Here is a 26,418-nt window from a genome sequence, read left to right as displayed (position 1 = left end):
CATAGTCGACAGAGTGTAAGTACCTTGAGAGAAAAGTTGGACCTAAGAGGAATCAGATGTTGTGTGCAAGAGAGACGATTGCGCTGGTATGGTCATGTGGTGAGAATGGATGAAGATAGGTGTGTGAAAAGTGCCACACTCTGGCAGTTGAGGGGACCTGTGGAAGAGGTAGACCCAGGAAAACCTGGGTCGAGGTGGTGAAGCACGACCTTCGAACTCTAGGTCTCACCAAGGAAATGACCAGAGACCGAGACCTATGGAAGTATGCTGTGCGTGAGAAGACCCGGCAAGACCAGTGAGAACAATCAAAATCAAATCATATATCAGAAAGCAGGGGTTAAGTGACCCATCTGTTCGTGTCCGCTGTCAGCCTCGTCTGGCACCCGTGCCGGTGATACGTAAAAGCACCATTCGCTCATGGCCGTTTGCCAGCTCTGCCTGGCCCCGTGTCGGTGGCACGTAAAAGCACCATCCGTTCGTGTTCGTTGCCAGCCTCGCCTGGCCCCGTGCCGGTGACACGTAAAAGCACCGTCCGTTCGTGGCCGTTGGCCAGCTCTGTCTGGCCCCGTGTCGGTGGCACGTAAAAGCACCATCCGTTCGTGGCCGTTTGCCAGCTCTGTCTGGCCCCGTGTCGGTGGCACGTAAAAGCACCATCCGTCCGTGTCCGTTGCCAGCCTCGGCTGGCCCCCGTGCCGGTGACACGTAAAAGCACCGTCCGCTCGTGGCCGTTTGCCAGCTCTGTCTGGCAACCGTGTCGGTGGCACGTAAAAGCACCATCTGTTCGCGTCCGTTGCCAGCCTCGGCTGGCCCCCGTGCCGGTGAAACGTAAAAGCACCATCCGTTCGTGGCCGTTTGCCAGCTCTGTCTGGCCCCGTGTCGGTGGCACGTAAAAGCACCATCTGTCCGTGTCCGTTGCCAGCCTCAGCTGGCCCCCGTGCCGGTGACACGTAAAAGCACCGTCCGCTCGTGGCCGTTTGCCAGCTCTGTCTGGTGCCGGTGACACGTAAAAGCACCGTCCGTTCGTGGCCGGTTGCCAGCTCTGTCTGGCCCCGTGTCGGTGGCACGTAAAAGCACCATCCGTTCGTGTCCGTTGCCAGCATCGCCTGGCCCCGTGCCGGTGACACGTAAAAGCACCATCCGTTCGTGGCCGTTCGCCAGCTCTGTCTGGCACCTGTGCAGGTGGCACGTAAAAAACACCCACTACACTCGCGGAGTGGTTGGCGTTAGGAAGGGCATCCAGCCGTAGAAACACTGCCAGATCTGACTGGGCCTGACGAAGCCTTCCAGCTTCACAGACCCCAGTTGACCCGTCCAACCCATGCTAGCATGGAAAACGGACGCTAAACGATGATGATGATGATGACATCTGTAAAAATGGTTTATTAATGAGCAATGTTGTTTATAATCTCCTCCCTGATAAGATTGATACATTATTCCACATTATTTTTCCATCACTCTTATATACATATATATATATATTTATATATATACATATATGTGTGTGTGTGTGTGTAAGAAATTAAAGAAGGAACTGCACACATTTTACATAGTCTTAATATATTTTACGATGTCCTCACTATTCTGCTCAAAAATTGCTCGCCCTCGTTGTTGTAGCGATTAAGTAAACATTGGCAAACCTCAAGACGTTTGCTTTTGTGCTCTGCAGTAAGCTCTCTTGGCAACTATCTTGCACAGACTTTATGGAAGCCGAGTTAGGCCTCCAACCAGGCTTTCACGATACTTTTAAAGCCAGGAAGTTTTCAGCACCCCCTTTATATATATACATATATATATATATACACTTACACACACACTATATGTATGTATATTATAACTATCATAAACTTACCCACCTACCTTGTGCAGTCCTGTCCCTCTTCTCACTTATACCTATCCTTTTATACTTTGAGGGAACACCATGATATTTAGCACAAACCCACTTCCCAAATTAAGAAGGGATGTAAATTTTTGTACTTTATTGAAAAAGATGGGTTTTTTACTAAAGTATATAATATAACTGCTCTTGTTACCTAGTGAGTCTATATAAATGAAGGCTTGTAGCTAGCCATTACACGTTTATTGCAATGAATATCCCCTTTAAGAAGTGAAACTGGTTTGTAATAATGTACTTCAGAATATTTAATAGTGAATTTGTGTAATAAAATTATTTAAAATGTTTGAATCAGAAATTTTACTATAGAATATGCAATCTTGAAATGATCTGATTACAGTATTGTATTTTGGATAATATATATATATTGGAATATGTAATAATGTACTTTGAAAAAAATTGTGATAATCAGAATTAACTGCAATATAAAAGGAATAATGCATATTTCAAAATTATTATCTTCCCCTCTTGAGTGGAAGATATATACATATATATCAAAGGTTAGGTAGAGAAGGCTCTCATTATTTTTGACAAAGCCATGAGGAAGGCAGCTCTTCTGGAAGAAAGATACTCTGACATAGGACTTGCAGTCAAAATAGTATCAGACATCTTATACTGCTTGTCACTGGAGCCTACTAAGCTGACCGAGAGAGTGGCAAAAGTGCTGGACAGGCATTTTGTCACCTAAAACACAATGACGTCCAGATGCCTCACAGTCATTTCAGTTCTTGATCCATTTCATGTTTCATGAAGTCCTGTGGCGATGGATGCACGGCATTGAAAGTCATATCCACACACACAAAATGATGAAAATAAATCAGATCAGGCTCAATGTGAGATGGCTATCATCTGACAAGATAAAGCGATCTTCATCATTATTATCATTTAACATCCGACTTCCTATATCTATATATTACCTGGTATTTTTCCTCATTTGTATCTCTTTGTATTCCTGTGTTGCTCTTTGTCAATGGGATGCTAAAAATAGCACACTGATGTGGGTATAAAACGAAAGGAAACTAAAGATGATCTTGCAGGTCTTGGATCCTGAAGATGAGAAGGAACACAGCTATTGCTGGATCATATTACATGCAATAATGTGTTTAATATGTGAAACACTCAGCAATGATCAACTGATATTGGTGCACAGAAACGATTGTAGGGATTTGAAATGAAGCCTGTTCATTCCATCTTCTCACATTAAAATCCTTTTACATCCCATGTAGAATTTCTTCAGCTGACATCAGCTTCCCACATCCATTCCTGTCTAATCATCCATTTTCATCTGCTGCAGAGGCCAACACAAGAAAACTGTCCACTCTCAAGGCTTTGGTTGACTTCTTGCGATAATAGAACACACTTGGCCAGCGTGTTACACGGTGCGACTAAACCAAATCTCATTTGTTTGGGAAGCAAAGTTCTTCACCACACAACCACACCCGCTTTGCAATGTCATCATCTTCCTTTTCTTATAAGACAATGGTGGGGGTGAGCCATTTGTGAAGTTGGCTACTGTTTCTAGCAAGTCAAGTGATCACTTAAGAAACTTCTTTTAATAGTTCAACAGCAAGACGAAGTTTGGTGGAAGTGATGATGGTGATGGTGATGGTGATGACAGCAGAGTACTGATGGTGGTGGTGGTGGTGGGTGATGATGATGGCGGCGATGATGATAACGAAGTGATTTGACCTGTTCACTCCCGCACCAATTCATATTTAAAGCTGACAGAGAGAAATTATAAATTAATTAATTAATAAACAAAGAAACATTTCTAAATTTCAAATTTTGATTTATTAAAGAAATAGGAAACACAATTGTTGATAAATTCCATAAAATATCACAAAAAATAAACAAAAATGTTTTTAAAAAAATACCCACATCTACATGTGTTAGTGTGTGGTTGTGTGGAGATGGAGAAGGAGAGAGAGAAGGGTGGAGATGAGTGGATGAACAGACAGACACGTAAATAGGGTTAGGATTCAGGAATGTACATGGAAGAGAGAGACAGACAGAAGGATGGACAGAGAGGCAATGAGACAGTGAAATTAACAGGTAATTATACAAATAAGCAATTAATGAGACGCATTAAAACTTTTTTGTAACTTGGTGGGGTAGTGGCCGTGATTTTCACAGGCCTCCTTGTCCAGTGAGACTGATGCCATTAAGGAATGTTTATAAGTCAACATCTGTGGGAAAGATATGAGCAAGGAGCATGTCTCAAAAGGCAGACATTTTGGGAAGGAAACACTAGGAATAGTGGTTAGCATGGAGCGTAGAGTATGCAGACATGACACAATGATGAGAAGAGGAATAACTGAAGAGATGTGGCACAAGCCAAGCCATCTCTTAGAAACAGACATCAGATGGATGGATGAATAGACAGAAGGAAGAATAGGTAAAAAGGATAGATGTATAGAGAAAAGAATAGACAAATGGATGAATGGTCAGATGGAGGACTAGTTAGAGGAATGAATAGACACAGAGACAGACCTCACACGTACAGACAAACATAGTAGTGTGATGATAAACAACCGTGTGGAATTCAGATGAGGTCTGTACCCCACACCTCCACCTCAATCAGGAATTTGAAAAAACACAAAATAAAATTTCATAAGAGATAATAAAAAAATAACCACACACAATATTGTTATTGTGGTTGTACTGAGATATAAATGGGATTCTGTGGTGTTCATGCATTTCTTTAATGACTTTCACTGAAACAGTTCCAAGGGGAAAATTAAACAAAATTTGAGCAATAACTTTACCACATCCTACAACTTCCACACAATTAGTGTATTAGAGGGGGTGAGCAACATTTCCACACACACACAGGAAATTTCCACAGCCAGTAACATGTTATTAAGAGCAACATTTCCACACACACTCTCACATACTTGATATGTCATCATATTCTTTCCACACAGTAGTGGTGTGTCTATACAGCGTTTCCACACATACCACCAGTAATGTCCACAATCAGTGGTATATTTGCATTATTGTGTCAGCAATAGCCGCTCTCGCTCTCTCTCTCTCTCTCTCTCTCACACACACACACACACAAAGCACATTTCCGCAGTTAGTGGTATCTTTTATCTTTTGCTTCAGTCACTCAGCCATTGGACCGTGGCCATGCTGGGGCACCATCTTGAAGAATTTTTAGTTAAATGTATCGACTCCAGGATTTGTTTTTCTTTTTTAAGTTTGGTATTTATTTTATCAGTCTCTTTTGCCAAACTGCTAAGTTACAGGGACATAAACTCACCAACACCAGTTGTCACGTGGTGATGGGGGACAAACCAACACAATGAGCTTCTTTCAGTTTCTGTCTTCCAAATCCACTCACAAGGCTTTGGTCGACCTGAGGTTATAGTAAAAAACACCTACCTAAGGTGCCACATGGTAGGGCTGAACCCAGAACCATGTAGTTGGGAAGCAAGCTTCTTACCACACTAAAAAAATTCTAATTTCTACATCACATAATTATAATTTTCTACCACTACAGTGATATGTTAATTTTATTGTGTGACAGCATTATTTCCACACACACACACCTACCATTTCCACAGATGATATCTGTGTGGAACCAGTATAACTTTACACATCCGTCCAATGCTTCAATACAGAACGATCCACCACAACCCCAACCACATGGTTATGTTTTAACATAATATTCCACACAAAGACTATTGGAACTAAATATCCACACAATCACTTGATATGCTTGCATTTGGTTTGCCACACACAGTAATTCCACTCACAACACCACAGTAAATTAGTTTCCACACAAACACAGGTGATATATCCACCATAGTTTTCCATTGATAAACTGATATATGTTATAATAATAAATTTCCACATACACCTGATATGTTATAATAGTAATTTTCCACACAAACTCACAGTTCTGAAGTTACTCTGTTTACCACAGAGTATTTCCACTGATGAGTTGGTGCTTGTCATAAAAGTAAAATTCCACACAATTGATATGCTACATGCAGAGTATTTCCATAAATATTGATACATGCTATAATACATTTCCACACTCACGGAGTGGTTGGCGTTAGGAAGGGCATCCAGCAGTAGAAACACTGCCAGATCAGACTGGAGCCTGGTGCAGCCTCCTGGCTTCCCAGACCCCGGTCGAACCATCCAACCCATGCTAGCATGGAAAACGGATGTTAAACGATGATGATGATGATGACAGTGAATAACAAACAACACGACATGCCTGATATATTGAACATAACCGATAAATAGGCCAGCAAACCTGGTCACAACAAACTCTGAATTAGGATTTATCTTCCACTAAATTTTATTAGTGGACTGTCCATGTTGAGTACTCCGATTTCTTCCCCGACTCCAAATTCCACCAGTGTATTGGCTTTGGTGAGATGCAGTGGTTTGGGTCAAGACGAAGAACTAGTGATGACTTCTTCTTAGTGAGACAGATACAAAAGTTATTAGCCAAGAACAAGTCATTAATCCTAACATTTGTTGACCCAGAGAAAGTCTTTGACAGGGTGCCACACCCTGTAATCCTGTGCAAGCTTGAAGAAGAGTAGAGTTAGTTACAGGTTCACAGAGAAATTTAAAGTCCATCAAGGTTTGCTTCTCTGCTCTTTGCTATTTACCATAATTAATTCCATGACTTCAAGATTGACCGTCAGTGGTGGGGACTTCGTTACGTTAAGGGTGTACTTCCAGATCACCCAAAGAATTAGAGGAAAAGTTCTTAACATGGAATCAGGGTCCAGACTCAGGAAGCCTAAAGGTCAACCAAGCAGAGACAAAAGATTTCTGTCTGCTGCCATGCTTGGTAAAAAAAGAATCAGCATCAGTTAGAACTCTTTAGCCAAAAGTCAATGTAAAGTGTGGGTGGACAAGAGAGATGCAATAGAAACAGAGGGGGGGTCAGTGGAAAAGGATTTAGTATGAGGAGAGGGGAGGAAGAGGAGGAGGATTAAGGGGAGGAGAAGGAAGTGGAGTGCAAGAAGGAGGTTGAATTGTCAGGAAGAACAGCCGGGACAAGAATCATTTCAACTGCTCAGAAGACAGTTGATAGTTTTTGTTACCTAGGCAACATCATCAACAGTGGAAGTAGGAGTAACAAGGGTATGGAAAGAGTATAGTATGGAGAAGAGGAATTTGTGAGCCGTTTACTCTGTTGGCAAACAAAGGGGGTCCTTCACCAAGTGAAGGGTAACTTTCATATAATCAACCCAGTAAGTTTTTTTCAATCACATCTTATAGGAATGTTATAAAGACAGTCATCGTTAGTTGTTTGACAATAACTGAGTGTTAACAAACAGGCAACACACCATACAGTAGAGGACTTATTTCATACAGGCTTTGTTAATGGATTGGTGTAAGTTAAGCAGAGGGAGATCATAATGTGGTGGAGTGTGGCTTCAATGCAAAGTGAGGAGTGGTGGAGTGTGATGGAATGTGTTATAGCGGAACCCTGGAATGATGTTCAGTGTTGTTGTTCTGCCTCATATAAGACTTGACTGGCAAAATCTATGATCAAAGCCACTCCAATTGTGACCGTCCTGCCTTGTTCCAACAAACAGGGAACACCAGGAGCACATTATCCAAAGATGGTAGAGTGTGGTTTGAAGGAAATTTGGTTGCTATTTCTAACAGACTGAGGCACCATAAACAGTCCCCTTCATTGGTTGGTGTGGCCCAGTGAGGTGGAGTTTGGTGGGGAGCTTCCTGAAGTGAGATCAATTGCAGAGGCTGTTGAAATTTTCTTTAGACCAGGGAGGAGACTAACCCCTATAAAAAGGAGGACCTAGACAACTGCAACAGGAATTGAACTCAGGAGATAAATAGAACAAATCTGAATGCCACAAGGTATTATATCCAGTCCTGACCACCTCTACAGAACTTGTTTATTTGGACAAACAATTACTTCTATAGAGATAAGGACACAGATTTACAGGGTTTTCAATGTAATCCTGGATTATCTTGTGGCTTTAAGATTTTGATGGTGTGGTTGTTCATTTTCAGAATAACATTGTAGGTTAGGTGTGAGAGGTTGGATCTAGTCAGTCTGAACATGCAACAGAATGTTTGGGTTGGATATGACCAGTTTAAAAAAGCTAAAGGGTCAATTCATGGCAATGAAAGGTAAAAATGGAATTAACTCGGGATTAGATTTGAAAACGGTTAAACAAGGAACAAAACTAAAAGCTGGGTTTGGTGCTTTGGCTTCTGGGATAAAATCAGAACCTGAAGAGAAATTGGAGAGGATTGAGAAGGGAGCTTCAGTTATGGGCTGGAATGGTCAGAGAGAGAAAGAGAGAGAGAAGGAAAAGAGTGAGGAGGGTGGAATAGTTGGGGGGGAGAGAGAGAACAGGAAAAGGTGGAGGTGGCGATTGGAAGACTGGAGGTGGGGTGGGTTGGCTTTTATTGTGGATAAAAGCAAAGAAGAGGAATAATTCGATGGAAAATTGTAAAAATAAACAATTTCAATAATTTACTGCAAGGAACAGCGCTGATCTCGATCTTGGAAACGTCGTCTGGTGGAAGAGAAGACACTGTTGAGGGATTTATACCTTGTGGGTGGTGGGTCCTCATGGCTTGCATTGCTAGGAGAGAGAGAGAGAGAAAGAGAAAGTGTCAGGGGTTAATTACAAAGTGACGGATGAATTATATATAAAATTATCAATATCATATTAGGTGTTGGGTCTGTCACGTCCCCTATGGCTCAAAAGGCCAATGCTTCACCTGGTTTCTTGGTGTATAAGGGACTGCGGTAACAATATGGCCCTTTTGATGGAATGCCAACCCTTTCATCATCATTTAACGCCCATTTTCCATGCTGGCATGGGTTTGACAGTTTCAAAGTAGCTGGCATGGTTGGAGAGCTACACCAGGTTCCAACTGTCTGTTGTGGCATGGTTTCTCTGGCTGGATGTCCTTCCTAATGCTGTCCACTTTACAGAGTATGGACTGGGAGCTTTTCTCATGTGGCACTGACAGAGGGCCTTTTTATGTGGAACCAGCACCAGCAGGGTTGCTAAGCAACAAGCAAAACAAAGACTTCTGAGTCGAGAAGGAGAGTGGAAGGGAGAGCAGTGGCTCCAGGCAAGACGGACAGAGGAGATACTTGGCCAGCCTAGGAGGACAGAGATGAAGGACGACGGTGGGGCAGAAGGCCTGAAATTTAGTGAGAAGGGGTTTGTCAGTTACATCAATCCCAGTATCTAACTGGTATTTATTTATCAATGCCATTTATTTATAAAAGGCGGAAGCTGGCAGAAACGTTAGCGGTATTTCGTCTGCTGCTATGTTCTGATTTCCGCCAAGGTTGACTTTGCCTTTCATTCTTTCAGGGTCGATTAAATAAGTACCAGTTATGCACTGGGGTCGATATAATCGACTGAATCCATTTGTCTGTCCTTGTTTGCCCTCTCTGTGTTTAGCCCCTTGTGGGTAGTAAAGAAACAGGTATTTATTTATCAATGTCACTTTGGTGGAATTTGAACTTAGAACAAAGATCCAGAAAAAATGTCACTAAACATTTTCTCCAGCACATCATCATCATCACCATCATTTAACATCCGCCTTCCATTCTAGCATGGGTTGGACGGTTTGACAGGAGCTGACCAGGCAGAAGCTTGCACCAGACTTCTCTGTTTGGTTTGGCACAGTTTTTACAGCTGGATGCCCTTCCTAACACCAACCACTCCATAGAGTGGACTGAGTGCTTAACTGGGGCTTATTTTATCGACCCTCAAAAGAATGAAGAGCAAAGTTTGCTTTGGTGGGATTTGAACTCAGAATGAAAGGATGGATGAAATGCTGTTGAGCATTTTGTACAGCACAGTAACGATTCTGCCAGCTTGCCACCTGAATAATAATAATAATAATGTTTTAGGCTTCAGCAGAAAGCCAACAATTTTAAGGGAGGGGTTCACTTGATGTCAGTGACCCCTGGATTTAGCTGGTACTATATTTTATTAATCCTAGACAAGTAAAAGGCAAAGATGGTTCCAGTAGAATCTGGACTGAAAAGGTGGTGATTCACAAGAATTACTGCCGACCATTTTATCTGGCAATCAAAGGATTCGGCCCCTTGGCTGCCAAGAATCGTTTCAGATTTTGAAACAAGGAAAACGACTTTATGGTAGTGGTTAGGTCAGTTATATCAACCCCAGTATTTCGTTGGTACTGCATTTTGTCATCCTTGAAAGAGTCAGAAGACAGGGTAGAAATGTGGATGAGATGAAGATTGAAATGGATTTACTTACAAAAACTGAGAAAGTGGGCGTGGCCGGCCTTCTCGAATATTGTTCTGGGGAGGGAGCTGGGGTGTGTCGTCAATGTTGTTGATGTTGTTGTTGTTGATGTTTTCATTGTTTTCTGGTGTCAGCAGGTCGATACCTATGTTCTCTGTTAAACCTTCATCGACCAACATAAAAGAATCCATCTCATCATGATGGGAAGACGTAGCTCCAGCTGGGCAAGTCAGAGATGACGACCACTGCAGAGAGAAGGGCAAAAACGTATTAGCAATTATGGATTTCATGAGGCAAAGAAGAAAGTTTAGACCAATTGTTGTTGGGGGGGGGGGGTGCAATGGTGTTGAAATGTAGGGGAGGGGGTGTCGAATGAATCAACACCAATATATTACTGGTACTGAATTTACCAATTCTAAAAAACAAGAAACCTAAAGTGCACTTCAGCAAGATTTGGTCTCAGAAAAGACAGACAGACAGATATTGTAATTACACCAAACATTAATTAGCAATAATTGGGAAGCACGGTGACTGTGACATGTGGGTATAGATTAATAAATTTCTGAACCCATGGGCCTAAGTTCAAATCTCACAGCAGTCTTATCAACCACCACTCCCACCCTGCAACACAAAGCCCCAAATAAATCTGGTACACAAACTTGCCAGACATCACTCAAAGACAGACTCAAAGTTGAACAGTGACTGGCAGCAAGTGGCATCGCCCAGCCCCACCACCCCCACAAAAAATGTATTGCTCCAACAAACACACACACACATGCACATTTTATCCTTGTCAGTTCTAAACGACTGCCACTGTCATACAAGGTGTCCTTCCTTTCCAAATTTCCGGGGATGGGGGGGATACGACTTTGCTTGGAAACAGATGAGGGTTTGTGACAAGGAGAGCATCCAGCTGTGAGAAATCTGCTTCAACAAATTCCGTCTGACTCATGCCAGCAGGGAAAAGTGGACGTGAAAATGATGATGATGATGATATATAGATGTAGGGGAGGGGGAACACACATCTTTACTTATACACCCATGCACGACCTTTAAAGAAACCTCCTCCTCATCTCTCCCTGCTATTTCTCTTTCCCTTTTTCACCTCCACCTCAATACCTATTTCTTTACTACCCACAAGGGGTTAAACACAGAGGGGACAAACGGATTAAGTCGATTACATCGAATCCAGTGCGTAACTGGTACTTAATTTATCGACCCCGAAAGGATGAAAAGCAAAGTCGACCTCGGCGGAATTTGAACTCAGAACATAACGGCAGACGAAATACCGCTGAGCATCTCGCCCGGTGCGCTAACGTTTCTGCCAAATCTAAGGGACATAACTCTAACAGGCTTAAAGGCCAGCTTCGTCCCGAAATTTTCGCTATTTACTTCTCGTAACTTGGATGCAGTATTGTGAGACTTCCAGTAAAAGAGTCCAAGCTACACTACTCCATTCAGTCATGTCACGTCTGAGGTTCTTTAACACAAAACTGTTTGCTTACAAAAACTGATTGTTATGAAAGGAAATAAAAATCGTTATTTTCTAATTAAATACGAATGTGTTTAATTATACGAATGTCATTTTCTCACTTATGAAAACTTATTGGAAATCGATACTTCGAAGTCACAGTCACCGCTCTATTAAGAAGTTATTGAATAATTTATTCAGTTTAATGTGAAATTGTTCCTTTTAATAATTTGACATAAAAACATTATAAATATGGGTGTGGAACTGCCACACCCACTCAAGACATCTAGATGCTGAGGGAGGGAGAGGATAAAGTGGTTCCCAAAGTGGGCGATATTGGCCCCTCCCCCGGGGGCAGTGGAAAGTTCCAAGGGGGCGTTGAAGAAAAGTGGGGCGATAATGGGTTTAACGATTCATGTAAAAACAACGAAATAATGGGTTCCTTAGGTTAAGGTTTATTTGTGAAATACAGCTTCTACGGATTTGCTTCAGAAAGGGGTCTGTGTTTGTGATGGTTGGTTGGGGTGGAGGCAGTAGGAATGTGGCTTGATGGTTAAGGATATGGCAGCTTGAAAAAGTTTGGGAAACACTCTGACCCAAGCAAGCATGGAAAAAGCAGATGTAAAACTATAAACGAAGATAACGATGATGAGGATATTTGCCTCGGTTCTTCACGAGTAATTTATTTCCTTAAGGTCAGAAACATGAAAAATTAAGTCAACATCAACTGAATTTAAACATAGAATATAAAAGGACATACGTAAACACCACAAGGTATTGTTTCTGGTCCTTTTATCAACTACTTCAACAAGAAGAACAACAAGATTACCAGTTCTGATGAGAGTTGTTTCTCAATTTCAGAGGCTTCCTTCTCCCATTTTCTTTTGAATGAAGAATCAAGAATTGCGTCGGGTTCACGGAATGGAGAATGAGACCTTGACCTTGGGGTTGGGGTTGACTCCTTGACTTCTGATTCCATTACATCAGATGTAGGGGAGTTCTCGTCCTGGGTAAAGAGCAGGGATTTTTGAATTGTTGGTCGCACCTAGAGGAAGAAAACATCAACAAATGTATTTGGTGAACCAGAAAGGTAAAAATAAGGTTAACGAATATATTTTCAGAACTTACCAAACATTTTACATCAAATGGCTGTAATTTTGAGGAACACCTCAAAGTGAAGATTCTCAGAAAATATTGACTCCACTGCACTTTCTGTCCTCAAAACGCATGAGGATAAATATATTTGTGAATCGCTAACGTCAAACCCTTGACGAATGAATTAAAGTGTGTCAGGTAAATTCCATCACATTTATACAAAACTGTTTCACTAAGTCTTCTCTTTCTTGTTTTCTTTTTCTCCCTTGTTACCTGCAAAAACCGATGATGTCATTTTGTCTAAAAAGGAATGCAGGACATTCCCGTTCATATTCTGAATTTCTGTAGTTCTAGGTTCTTTCCATTTTACATTGTGAACCTGAGGGACATCATCATCATCATCCTTTAACGTCCGTTTTCCATGCTGGCATGGGTTGGACGGCTTGATCAGAGCTGGCAAGCAGGAGAGCTGCACCAGGTTCCAGTCTGATTTGGCTTTCTACAGAATAACCATTCTAATCTTCCACTGCACTTCTTGTGTCCATGGCTTACACTGGGTGCACTGTATGGAATTTCTCCCAACACCCTCAGTGTACAATTTTCATCGTCCCACTACCAAGTATGACATCACCCCTTCCTTTCTCATTCATAAACACAAGAGTATTATTATAGTAGATTATCTCAGTAACCATGGGAGCTATGAAAAAATACAAAGCCCAGCATCACCACCAGATTATTCTACACATCTGTATAATTTTTCGTGCAATTCCACCCTTCTGTTTGACTGTGAATCCCAAAACAAGAACGAATCTCTCATTTATATGTATAGATAATAATAATAACAATAACAATAATAACTATAACTATGTAGACTTAAGTTAATAAGCAAAGAAATGGTATAAAAACAGTGGCACCCAATATTTTGATGGCTTGAGAAAGTGGGAAGAATGGTGATGGGGACAATAATAATAATAATATAAATGGTATAATATGATAAAAAGAACCGTTTCAATTCCATTACCTTCCGGCTATTTTTTTTGTCAAGTTTCTTCTGCCTCAATAGTGTCCGGCCCCGCAGTGGGACTTTGTTACTGCTGGGTTTCTTTAAGGTCTGTCGATTTTCTGTGAGCTTCCTGAAAACAACAACAGCAGCAGCAGAAGAAGGATCATTAGTTACTAGCAAACACTAATGAAATAATAATAATAATAATAATAACATTCATGTTGCACATGACACTGGAGTTCTCTCGAAAGAATTGCAGACAAACCCATCAAGGGGTACTCACTTAATTGCCGATTCCAGACATTCTATCCAGTTTGTGACCTCTGCAGGATCAAGGGAATACAGAACTAAGGACTCCTCTTTGCAGGTGATCTGAAGAGTAAAGAAGGAGCAGAAAGCCAGAATTAGGGGTTCAAACAGGAGACAACAGAAGCAACTGTACAAAGGAAACTGTAGAACAGATATTATTTAGTTAGTTAGTTAGTTAATTCTTTGGCTCAAAAAGCAAGGCCATGTAGGGGGACATGGAGTTAAGTACAGGGTGGTGTTCATGTAAAGAGTTCAGGTCATTTGTGGTCAAGGGAGACTTTGAACAAAGCGGTCGTCAGCATCTTCACCATCTCGTCTGGTAGCTTGTTCCACGGATCCGCAACCCGGACGGAGAAAGCTCCTCTCCTTCGATTGAGATGAAATCGTCGCAGATAGAGCTTTTTGGAGTGACCCCGCAGCCGACGCTCTGGAGCAGGAGTGAAGAACAGCTCTTTCGAGAGGTTACACTTTCCGCTTATGATGTTGTGAGCGAGAATGAGATCACCACGGCGGCGGCGTTTTTCTAGAGAATAAAGGTCAAGCGTCCTCAGCCTTTCTTCGTAGGACAAATTTTTGAGACCATGAACCATGCGGGTAGCCAGCTTCTGGACTCTTTCGAGATGCTGTATGTCTTTGAGGAGATAAGGAGAAGAGGCTTGAATCCCGTACTCCAATATGGGTCTCACCAGCGTGACATAGAGCGGTAGGGTTGTAGGTTATACAGGTTTCAGGAGGAGAAAACATTTGGAAAGATTAACTCTTTAGAATTTAAATCAGTCACAGCCAACCCAAATACTCAACCTTGTTTTTTATGTTCAGACTAGCCAGATCCGGCCTCTAACACTACCCTACAATGTCAGTCTAAACAGAAACAATCACATCATGAAAATCTCAAAGCTAGGAGATGATGAATGATTGAACACAATGTGAATAAATTGACATTACAGTTGGCAAAATGATTTGAATTCTAAAGAATTAATCAGAATAGAGAGATAGGGAGAGAAAGAGATTTGATCTCAAAACTGTGACTTTGTGCCAAATTTACTTACCTGGAACATGCCACCACTGTGGAGTTCCTTGTTATCTTCAAACAGTCGCTGTATGGTGCAGTGTCTGAGTGGCAAAACACAGCAACAGTTGAAAGAATTGCAAGTGTCCAGCAACTTTGGTTTGGCATAGATGAGCATGTCGGAGAAGAGGAAGAACATTCGGTCATGAGACTTGCCTCCTTTACGAGCGACCTGGAGAGAAGAAGTAGAGGGTGGTTTATGGAGGTAAATAAACAAGCACAATACACACCATCAGGTGTTCAAATCCTGCTCAAAGCATTGTTCAGTCATCAAAAAACTCATAAAAAGCCACAAAGGAGTTTCTATATCACGTGAGAAACTCCATGACCTGTGGGTGAAATTTCACCCATAATGAAACTTGAAACTGCCATCAGGTGAACTATCAGAACATGGCATTGGAATACTGCAATGATGGATATATATTACGTTTGAGTACATAAAAGGCAGGAAGGTCAGAGTTGGACTCGGATACTCATTTATCCTCGGTCAGCTGGATCAAATGTGATCTGAAGTTTGAGAATTAAGAAACCACCTCCTTGTCCATGTGACTCTCTCTACGATGTCTATCTGTCTATCTATCTATATACACACACATATATATATATATATATATATATATATATATATATAGTCACTTGTGTGTCCCTAGAACTTAGTTTGACACAAATACACTCTTAAACGCCTGAATCCCTCAACATAAGCACACACACACACATATAAACATCTCCCCCCTTACTCAGGATTCCCTAAACTTCAGTAGGACATCAATACACAATAAATAAACACCCTCCTAAACTCCTGGGTCCATAAGCCTTAGTAGAAGTCAACCAAATGGTGTTTTTGCATTAACATAGAGAGCAAGAGATATACAAAGGAGTGGGTAATCAATCTAATCGACCTCAGCATATGACAGGTAGATTATTGAGTCAACGTCAACAGTATAAAAGACAAAATTGACCCTGGAGCTACTCAGACACAGAATATAAAAAGGATTTAACTAGGCACCAGTAAGCATTTAATCTTAATCTTTTCTGAAACTAAGACTCAAATAAAAAATTAAAAAAAAAAAAAACAAATCAAAACCAAGGGAAGTAACTTCTCCAGTCCAATGGTTTACAATCGCAGCAACGCAAAAAGCTAAAAGTTGTTTTAATTTTCTGTTGGACAGAAATGGACTCTGCCACGAGGTTATGGTGAACATTGGACTCTACCAGTCTATCTTGCCCTCGACACTCGAAGAAAAAGACTTTGATAAAAATACAAACATTCCATTAAACGTCAAAAATGATTTTAATTCAGAAGGGTGAGTTGCTAAATATAAGGGTTTTTTTTCAGTGAGAACCCCACAATATTTAATAGAGGAACAGACACCTCTGATCAACGTGAAAGGGTCTTGTGTGGGGATCCTAACATTTATTGTAGCTACAGGAGCTACTATTTGAAAATACTCTGACCAAACTGAGGGAGTCCTGAATAACATAATATAGCTATGGGACCCTTAATCAGGTGGACTCTACTACTGACCTCACTGACCAACACTACAAGAAGACAGCAGGGTCCATGCTACAGCCTATATTTTCCATGGCAACCACGCCATTTACAGATAACAAAAAGACAGTCGCAGTTTATATACAAGAGAGATGATACTGAGAACAAAGGAAATACAGATTTGCAATGTCTTTGTTCCATCGGAAGGGAATTTGACAGTTGTGGGTCAGAAAGGAAATCTTCAGTACATGGAGTAGGACGGGACCGGAGGTATTTATAGAGATGACCATTATCAGCTTGGGTGGTCGTGGCAAGGCTGAGTTACTCACTTTTCGGAGTGCTCCTTCTCGAATAAACTCTCGACCAGGAGACAGGATTTTCGGAGTCGTTCCCAGAGATTTCTGGATGCTGAGCATCTTCTGAAAGTTTTCATGCTGTCGGATATGTTCATTGATGTGGAACGCTATGTTGCAGATTTCTTTTGCAGCCTCTGAAATATTTACAAAGAGAAAGAGATGAGAGAAGGAGAGAAGGTTCGGCTGCAGAAAGAAATAAAGGCAAACAAACAAATAATGGTCCAGAACCATAAGATATTGCTTCTATCTTGTTACAGTTTCATTTCTTTCACTTCCAGGAACATAAAAATATTTAATTTAAAAAAAAAAAAAGATGTTCAATGTAAACCACCAGCATCACCCCATCTTTATTGTGGTGGGCATTAGGAAGGGCATCCAGCTGTAGAAACCTTGCCAGATCCGATTGGAGTCTGGTGCAGCCTCCTGGCTTGCCAGTCCTCAGTCAAACCGTCCAACCCATGCCAGCATGGAAAGCAGACGTCAAACGACGACGATGATGATGAATTATATCTACCAATATAAACTACTGTAGTAGCACTAATACTAACAATTGTAGCTACAAAGGACTCGTTCAATATACACGCATTAACGCAGCCAGCTAAAACGCATCAGAGGGACATCTTTGGTTATATACACCCACCTGTCCGTTTACATACCCTCATCCCCACCCCACCCCCAGGGCCATTTGTAGTGAAATACAAATCTTACCTTGTAAGTCATGGTAGTCGTAGTGAGAGGTGGGCGTGTGTTCCAGTAAATCTTCCAACAACAGTTTATATCTGAGAGAATGGGAACAGACAATATTTAGGGGATTAAAAGGGGATGGCAAAAGGGTGTGTGTGTGAGAAGCAAATGGCTGAAGAATGAAAAACAAGAGGAACTTGGCTAAAATAGTTTTCCTTTTTTTCTGTAATATTCTCTGGACATTCCATGTCATTTTTAAGGAATTCCTTCTTCTTCTTATGTTCTGGGATTCAATAATCTTTTGATACCAGATAGCAACACTTTCACGTCTGCTTTTCTAGACATGCAAGAATTTGCTCCAAACACCATCTTAATTATTTACTGATATATATTTTGTCTTTTATTAACGTTCTATCTTAATGTATTTGTTTTTATGTCCCAAACAGAACGGTTGGAAAACTAGGTATTTCGTTATTTCCTTCCAAATTCTTGATTATTTCAGAAAATATTCCAAACACAAAGAAAATTTATTCCATTAGTGATAAGGTCGAAAAGGATTATCGTAGCAAGAACTCATTTCAGAAATACAAACAATTTACCTTGGAACTCTTTGAACAGGTGTGATTAATAATGCATTGAACTTTAATCCCATAACTTCGGGCCTGGCTTCTTGGTTTTGGATGAACTCAGCAAATTCAGAGCTTTTCTGTAACCATTCCTGCAGAGGAAACAATTTCTTTCAAATAAAGACATGGACCATTTATAAAGTCAGTAAAATGTCGTTCAGGTCTAAGTTCATTAGATTATGGCCATCCTTAACCCCGTTGCACCGTTTCCCTGCGAGAGCAGGAATAGGTGAAATGTCATCTCTACCAGATTCTCAGTAAAGAATTAACCATCAACACACGTCAAAGAAGAAGATACAACAGATTCCGGCCATTTACTTGCAATTGTTACTCTTGAGCTGTGAATGCAACTATTTATTTTTGCTCGGGATCCCAAGGGGGAAAGTAAAGCTGACCCAGGGGCCCAGGTGTGAGAGAGTTAAATTACAACTCGTTTCCCGGTGTAACTGACTTTTAGAGTTACCTCCCTTACTACATATCTTTGCTTATCACAGAAAAGCGTTCTCGATTCAACAACTGCACGATTCGGTGAAACAATGAGCCAAGACAGCAACCGTCACACGTTCCCTTTCAGCAGCCATATGTCCCTCGAATAATTTTCCATTTTTAAAAAACAAGATATAGAATGTAGTCGCAGATACGCTGTGTCTAAATAAAAGATGGCAATGGTCACAGCTGAGACATTTTTAATTCTAGGCTTAAGGTGGCAAAATGGCAGAATTGTTAGCACACCAGGCAAAATGCTTAGAGGTGTTGTGTCCGTCTTTACGTTCTGAGTTCAAATTCTGCCGAGGTCAACTTTCTCTTTCATCCTTTTGGGGGTGATGAAATGAGTACCAGTTACGTACTGGGGTCGATGTAATCGCTTTATCCCCTTCCCACAAAAAAATTCAGGCCTTGTACCTATAACAGAAAGGATTTTTAATTATAGGTTGACTGGATCAGGACTGACCTGGGGGTCAAACAACATCAGTTGAATTGGAGTAAAGAGTTAGTGACGAGTCTTACTTGGAGTGTAGGACTGAGATTTATTACAGAATGATAGGTCTTAGAGTTGTTGAGTGACAGGTCTTTCTCAGTGACATTGTTTAACCCCAAGTCAACCCCAACTGAGCAAACTTATTAAAAACGTTCTAGATATGACCACCCCATATGTACAAATAACCTAAGAGCAAATTACCTAACAGGTTCTTTCTTTAAGACAGTAAAAAACGACTGAGAGGGATTTTGGCTGTTATTTCTGGGAGGTCAATTTAATTTGTTTGTCAATGTTACAGTCTCATATAGAGCTGTGGAGTGACAGGTGTTTGGAGAATAGATTAAAGGGGGGAGGGGGTAAAAATGTGACAAGTCTTTCTCTGAGTGTAACATACTGAGGTTTAGAATGACAAACTTTAGTCAGAGTGCAAGATGCAGATGTGGAGAGTGTAACAAATATTATTTTGAGTGCAACATACAGATGTGTAGAGTGTGAAAGATCTTACTTGGAATGTGGCCAGTGCTTGAGTGTGGTTGTTAGCATAAGTGGAGTAGAGTTTGAGAAAAGGCCCCAGGGAGAGGAAAGCTTGTCCTATGGTGTTCTGTTCCATTTGATCCAGCAGCTTTATGTTCACATGTTGGATTTGTTCGATGTTGCTGAACAGTTTGTTGTGGACAGCCTCTGGGATGATGCAGTCGAATCGCAGCGGGAAATAGAAGAACTGGGAAAAAACAAAACACAACAAATAAATACAGAAACTAGCAAAAAGAAAATCAGTCTTCTATTGCTTTTATTTCAACTGTTGTTTAGCCCCCTGCACTGGAGTTTAAACCATGTAATGACACATACTGTATGTTCTAATAAAATAATCAACTTTTACCTGCCACTTATCTTTTAATCTGGAACCAATAAGCAGATTTCAAGGTGATATTTGGATTCAGTGCACAAAAATACATTGGAATAAACTAATCTCAATTAAGAAGCACAAAACCTGTCAAAAATTGTTGACCAGAGTAATTAGTCCAGCTCGTTCTGTTTTTAGGTGTGATTTAAGGTAGATTTGGCTGCTATTTCTAGTAGGTGAAGCAATCATGCAGGAATCCCCTTGTGGCCAATAAAGGGAGAGGGATCAGTAGAGATACATAATTAATTATGGGGGTAGGGAGGTCAATGTGATTAGTATAGAGGAGGAAGGGGAGTGGACAGACAACGGGAGTATCACAACAAACAGGTGTATCACAACAGTAGCCTCAGCAAGGGGACCACAACACCAACACTTGATAAAGGACCACAAATGCCACTTACTCGGTGTATGATGTCCAAGAGGTTTTGGTAAGTCTTCTCCGTTTCAAAGATTTCTTTGATGATTTTCCGGCGCCGTTTCTCTCGTTTCGCTTCATTGAATGCTGCTATTTTGGAAAGCTCTTCCGGAGATCTGTACTCAGCCTTTTCTTCTTGTGCAATCTCGTTTAATACTGAAGAAACAACAACAACCACAACAAGAACCATATTAATTTGGAATGTGAGTGGAAGGCCAGACATTTGTGAGGAATGCATATAGTTGAGACCAACCCCAGTAGATGATGGGTACATTATTTTTAAACCCCAGGAGCAAGAAAGACAAACTTGCCCATGATGAGATTTGAACCCAGGACATAAATGGCCACAAGTGAATACTGCCAAACACTATGAATGATGTTCTACTGATTTTTTACAATCCGCCCACCTCAACTTAATAATGGTTTCTAATTTTGGCACAAGGCCAGCAATTTTTAGAGGTATGGGTTTAGTTAATTACATCAACCCCCAGTGCTCAAGTGGTCTCTTATTCTATTGACCCCAAAAGGCAAAAAGCAACTTCCATGAAATTCAAACCCAGGACATAAAGAGCTGGAAGAAATTACCTCCAAGATGACACATTAACAATTCTGTCTGACAGGTAACAGTTCTGCCTTCTTACCAACTTTTTCCTCACTTTTAGCACAAGACCAGCAATCCTGAGAAGATGGGACAAGTGCATCAACCCCCAATATGTGACTGGTATTTCATTTTATCACTCTAACGATTATAGAAATAATAATCCTTTTTGTTATGGGTACAAGGCCTGGAATTTGGTGAGAGGGGCCAATCAATTACTATGAACCCAATACTCAACTGCTCCTTATTTTATCAACCCAAAAAAGATAAACTCAGAATGTAAACAGTCATAACTAATCATCACCAGACAAAATGTCTGATGTTCTACCGACTCAATAGCCTATGGTCTACAAACAAAAAAAAGAGAAAAAAAAACCCATAAATTTCGAAAATTATCCAAACAAAGCAACCATATTTATTTGGTAGAGCAATGGAAGTAGGTTTTGGTTGTTTGTTTTTGGTCACAACCAAGAATTTCGTCCATTTGAAGATATAAGCCTTTTTAATAACAACAAGTATAATACAATGGTTGCGTTTCAAAATGACTGAAAGACTTGTTTACCTTGGATTCTACTCCTTAAGGACATCATGATGACGGTCAGAGAATCTGAACAACCTGTGGAGAAAGAACATGGCAGGATGGAGAAATGGATGGAATATTTTATAGAATGATGAAGGAGCTCAGATTGGTGAGAACCATCTGTTACCTGGAATAATAGAAAACATTACAGAATGGTTGAGAAATGGTAAAAGAATATTGAACAAGCTCATAGAATGATCACATGATAAAACAGATGGAAGACATCGGAGAATGAAGAAATATTGTACCAAAAAAGGTAAAAGACATCAAAGAAAAGTCAAAGCAGAAAGACAGAGAAGCCCTGATGAGGAACGAACCTGTTATTTCCAAGAAATCCAATGACATAGTCTTCAGAGAAACCAAAGTGACAATAAAAATGATTCCAAGCTTTTTACAGATTTGCAATGGAAGGATATAGTCTCTATTCTGTCACACATACCCTCAGTACATAACTGGTACAGAAAGATTTCATTAGTTGACTGATAGAATTGGTCCTAAGAATGCGAGGGGATACAATTAAATAGGGAATGGCCATATTATTTGCCACAGTGTGGCACTTTGGGCAAGAATCCTCTACTATAGCCTCAGACTAACCAAATCTCTTGAGAGTAGATTTCATCATTGTTTAACGTCCGCTTTCCATGCTAGCATGGGTTGGACGATTTGACTGAGGACTAGCAAACCAGATGGCTGCACCAGGCTCCAATCTGATCTGGCAGAGTTTCTACAGCTGAATGCCCTTCCTAACGCCAACCAGTCCAAGAGTGTAGTGGGTGCTTTTACATGCCACCGGCATGAGGGCCAGTCAGGCGGTACTGGCAATGGCCACGCTCAAATGGTGTTTTTTACGTGCCACCTGCATAGGAGCCAATCCAGCAGCACTGGCAACGACCTCACTCGAATGTTTTTCACATGCCAGTTAGGCGACACTGGTAACGATCATGTTGGAATGGTGCTTTTTACGTACCACCAGCACAGAAGCCAGTCAGATGCTCTGGCAACGATCAATCACACTCAGATGGTGCTCTTAGTGCTCTACTGGACAGATTTGGTTGGTGAAGACTAAAAGAAGCCTGCTGAATATCTGCATGTGTCTGTGTTTGTCCTCCACCACTGGACAACCAGTGCTGGTTTGTTTACATCCCTGTAACTTAGCAGTTCGGTAATAGAAACTGATAGAATAAGTACCAGGCTTGAAAAGAAATAAGTCCTGGAGTCGATTCCTTTGACCATCACCTTCTTCAAGGCAGTGCTGCCCCAGCATGGCCACAGTCTGATGACTGAAACAAATAGAAGATAACAGATAAAAAGACATTTGCAGTAGAACTAATCGATGGTGCCCTCAGCCATGTTTTCTTGGCTTTCTGTGCCTCTGTTTGATATCATTGACCAGAGAAAACAAATATTATCCTACAGGAGAATCAACAAAACACACCAACTGTCACAGGATGGTAGGCATTATATACTAATGCTCCCCAACTTGCGGTCCATGGACCCCTGGTGGTCTACAAAGGTAGTAGTACTGGGGAGGGGGTCCATGAACTAAATTCAAAATTTCATATATATATATATATATGTATGTATATAACAGAAATAAGTTACAAAAAGAAAGTAGAAACTACATGTGGAAATGTAAGGGGAAAGTAAGAAGAAAAATAAGCGAAAATGCACACACACATATCATCATCATCGTTTAACGTCCGTTCTCCATGCTATATATATATACATGCTCTTCTTAATGCCAACCAATTCACAGAGCGTGGATTGAACCTGGACGCAAAATTCTTACCACACATCCACGTCTTAAGTTCTCTATAATCAACCTCAGCACAATCAAAGGTGAAGCTGACATGGGTGAAATTTGAACTCACAACACAAAAGACACAACTAAATTTTATTCAGTAACCAATTTGGTCGTCCCAGGTACCCTAATCGTGGGTTTAGTCTGCAACCCAAGACGTCACAGTTTTACTTTCTAATTCAGGAATAAGGTCTAAAAACTTTGATTACATCGATACCAATATTTGATTGGTGCTTTATTTCATTGACCTCGTAAAGGTCGAAAAGTCGAAATTTGAACCTAGAATTAAAGAGCCGAGAAAAATATTGCAAATTCTGAAAACTCGCCGCCTTATTAATAATAATAATATTATTATCATTTTATTATTTCAAATTTTTGCCTCAAGGGTAGCTTGGGAGAGGTGAGGACGAGTCGATTACATCGACCCCAGTGTTCAACTGGTACTTACTTTATCGACTACAAAAGGATGAAAGTAAAGTCGACCTCGGCGGAAATATGAACTCAGAACATAAGGACGGGCGAAATACCTATTTCTTTACTACCCACAAGGGGCTAAACACAGAAGGGACAAACGGATGAAGTCGATTACATCGAATCCAGTGTGTAACTGGTACTTATTTAATCGATCCCGAAAGGATGAAAAGCAAAGTCGACCTCGGCGGAATTTGAACTCAGAACATAACGGCAGACGAAATACTAAGCATCTCGCCCCTCATACAAACAATTCTGCCAGCTCGAAGCTTTTTTTTCACAATTTTTTTCTTAAATGGTGTAGATTGTATCTTTATGTCTATAAGTACATATTTCTGTTCTCCTAACATAGTTAATCAATTGCCATAGTTAATGTGTCTAGGGATGCGTGTGTGGAGTAAGATGGTTTTATTTCCCGTATCCCGGAAGAAGGATACAACAATCCTTAACGAACTTTGTCAAAAAATTGGAGAAGCGGAAGAACTAAAGGCCTCCATATACACGTGTGTGTGTGTGTGTATTGTATGTGTGTATTGTGTGTATCTTGTGTGTGTGTCTTGTGTGTGTATATATTGTGTGTGTGTGTCTTGTGTAATCAATGAAAGAAAGTAACTTGAGAGCTTTTATAAAACTGAGGCTAATCAGGAGATTAACGAAACATCCCTCATTTCTATCCAGAAATACCTTTTCCCGCTTCATACACCGACCTTATATTTCTTATATCAGTGTGAGACATTCAACCACGGCCAGGCTGGAGCCACGACAGGTGCCTTTTCCTCTTTCTTTTTAGGTGTGACCCCGTGGAATGTCCTGGCATTTAAATTTGCTGACCTCAAAAGAAAAACAGCAGGATTTAAACGGATTTAAAACATTCACACATAAACCTATTATATATATATACATACGGATCGCCACATATAAATAAATATAGAAAGATACAAATACACACAAGAGACATCATAATTAATTAATTAACGAAATCCTCCTTAATTACCTCATTCGCTTTTCAGTTGTTGTTGTTTGAATTTCGTGCCACAACGTTCAGCACTGAAGACTGATCTCTCTTCTCATTGGTCCATATTACTACCGCCTCACTCTCTACTTCCTCTCTTTATTTCTCCCTTTCTCTCTCTCTCTATCTTTATTTTTCTCTCTCTCTCTTTATAGTTTATCTTGCTTTTCTACTAATTTGTTTCTCTCTTTCTTCTTACCCTCTCAATGTATTCTCTCACTCTTTTCTCCCATTCTCTTCCTTTTCTCTCTTTCTTTTTACTCTTTCTCTCTCTCTTTCTCTCTCATCCCGTACAAAATTATTGTCACTCTTTTCCCTAATTTAATTTTGTCTTTACTCAAAATATTTCCAGTTAGCTTTTTGCTTTTTAATGTTCCTTGTGCACATAATATATACACAAATACAAACCTGTATACGTTTATATGGATATTAAAGCTGAAAAGTCTCTATTTAGAAACAGTAAAGAATAAGAGGAAAATAGGTAAGGATATCGAAGTAAGAAAAGAAAATAATAAGAATTTATAGAAAATAATAAGAAATACATATAACTTACATTTAAAGAGAAAGGGTATTAAAATTTGAGGTTGGGAAGAGATAAAGGTAACCCGAAAAGCGGAGGTATGGGCGTAGCGAGGGCAGTTGGAGGTATTCAGACCGAAGAGATTTTAGAAGTTGTAATGTTACAGGTGTTGTTATATATGTGATTTTATAGTTTCTATGGGGTATATAATTAGGAGACTTACTTACATAAAAGCCATTACATCATCATCATCGTTTAACGTCCGCTTTCCATGCTGGCATGGGTTGGACGGTTTGACTGAGGACTGGCAAACCAGATGGTTGCACCAGGCTCCAATCTGATCTGGCAAAGTTTCTACAGCTGGATGCACTTCCTAACGCCAACCACTCCGAGAGTGTAGTGGATGCTTTTATGTGCCATCGGCACGAGGGCCAGTCAGGTGGTACTGGCGGTGAGCTGGCAGAAAGGCGGTGAACTGGCAGAATCGCTAGCACGTCGGGCGAAATGCTTTGCGGTTTTTCGTCTGCCGCTACGTTCTGAGTTCAAATTCCGCCGAGGTCGACTTTGCCTTTCATCCTTTCGTGGTCGATAAATTAGGTACCAATTACGCACTGGGGTTGATGTAATCGACTTAATCCGTGTGTCTGTCCTTGTTTGTCCCTTCTGTGTTTAGCCCCTTGTGGACAGTAAAGAAATAGGTACTGGCAACGGCCACACCCAAATGGTGTTTTTTACGTACCACCGGCATGGAAGCCAGTCAGCAGCCCTGGCAACGAGTTGGAGTTGCTTGAAATGGTCGTACTGCATCACTTCTTGATATCCTGCTGCTTATTTATATATATATATATATATATATATATATATATATAATATATATATATATATATATCGGGTGTCCA

The 26,418-nt window shown here is 40.7% G+C and overlaps 1 protein-coding gene and 1 long non-coding RNA gene across 3 annotated transcripts in view; one reads left to right on the top strand and one right to left on the bottom strand.

Annotated features, from left to right (window-relative positions):
• The window catches only part of LOC118765364, an 18,467-nt gene extending 1,864 nt beyond the window's left edge, over positions 1 to 16,603 (top strand). Inside the window, exons 2-3 of the long non-coding RNA XR_005001202.1 lie at positions 12,139 to 12,141; positions 16,592 to 16,603. This is a non-coding gene — a long non-coding RNA (uncharacterized LOC118765364). The remainder of the gene's footprint in view (positions 1 to 12,138; positions 12,142 to 16,591) is intronic.
• Positions 5,261 to 25,092, bottom strand: LOC115217192 (rho guanine nucleotide exchange factor 39-like). Of its 2 annotated transcripts, none has more exons than XM_029786826.2 (13): positions 24,982 to 25,092; positions 21,698 to 21,751; positions 20,524 to 20,693; positions 19,724 to 19,939; positions 18,213 to 18,331; positions 17,638 to 17,708; positions 16,903 to 17,063; positions 15,065 to 15,256; positions 13,990 to 14,078; positions 13,725 to 13,836; positions 12,438 to 12,653; positions 10,150 to 10,382; positions 5,261 to 8,484 (listed from the first exon to the last, which is right to left on the bottom strand). In XM_029786826.2, exons 2-13 carry the CDS (start codon positions 21,723 to 21,725, stop codon positions 8,373 to 8,375), a joined length of 1,719 nt encoding a protein of 572 aa, XP_029642686.1. In that variant the 5' UTR covers positions 21,726 to 21,751; positions 24,982 to 25,092; the 3' UTR covers positions 5,261 to 8,372. The 2 variants fall into 2 exon arrangements, with proteins under 2 accessions (XP_029642686.1, XP_036363182.1); XM_036507289.1 differs by lacking the exon at positions 24,982 to 25,092 and adding an exon at positions 24,672 to 24,738.
• Between the last annotated feature and the right edge of the window lie 1,326 nt (positions 25,093 to 26,418).

Source organism: Octopus sinensis, linkage group LG11 (genome assembly GCF_006345805.1).
Source record: "Octopus sinensis linkage group LG11, ASM634580v1, whole genome shotgun sequence".
Taxonomy (NCBI): Eukaryota; Metazoa; Mollusca; class Cephalopoda; order Octopoda; family Octopodidae; genus Octopus; species Octopus sinensis.
The sequence above is the reverse complement of the archived record's forward strand: the minus strand, read 5'-3'. Positions and strand labels throughout refer to the sequence as shown.

What these genes read in the sequence shown, in the direction of transcription:
- LOC115217192 (XM_036507289.1), bottom strand. Translation starts at nt 24,723, where the DNA reads ATGTCTCACACTGATATAAGAAATATAAGGTCGGTGTATGAAGCGGGA. An exon ending in CGACTACCATGACTTACAAG is followed by an intron (nt 17,064 to 17,637) that starts GTAAGATTTGTA and finishes TAAATATTTCAG; the next exon opens with AGGCTGCAAAAGAAATCTGC. An exon ending in ACAGTGGTGGCATGTTCCAG is followed by an intron (nt 14,079 to 15,064) that starts GTAAGTAAATTT and finishes TTTACTCTTCAG; the next exon opens with ATCACCTGCAAAGAGGAGTC.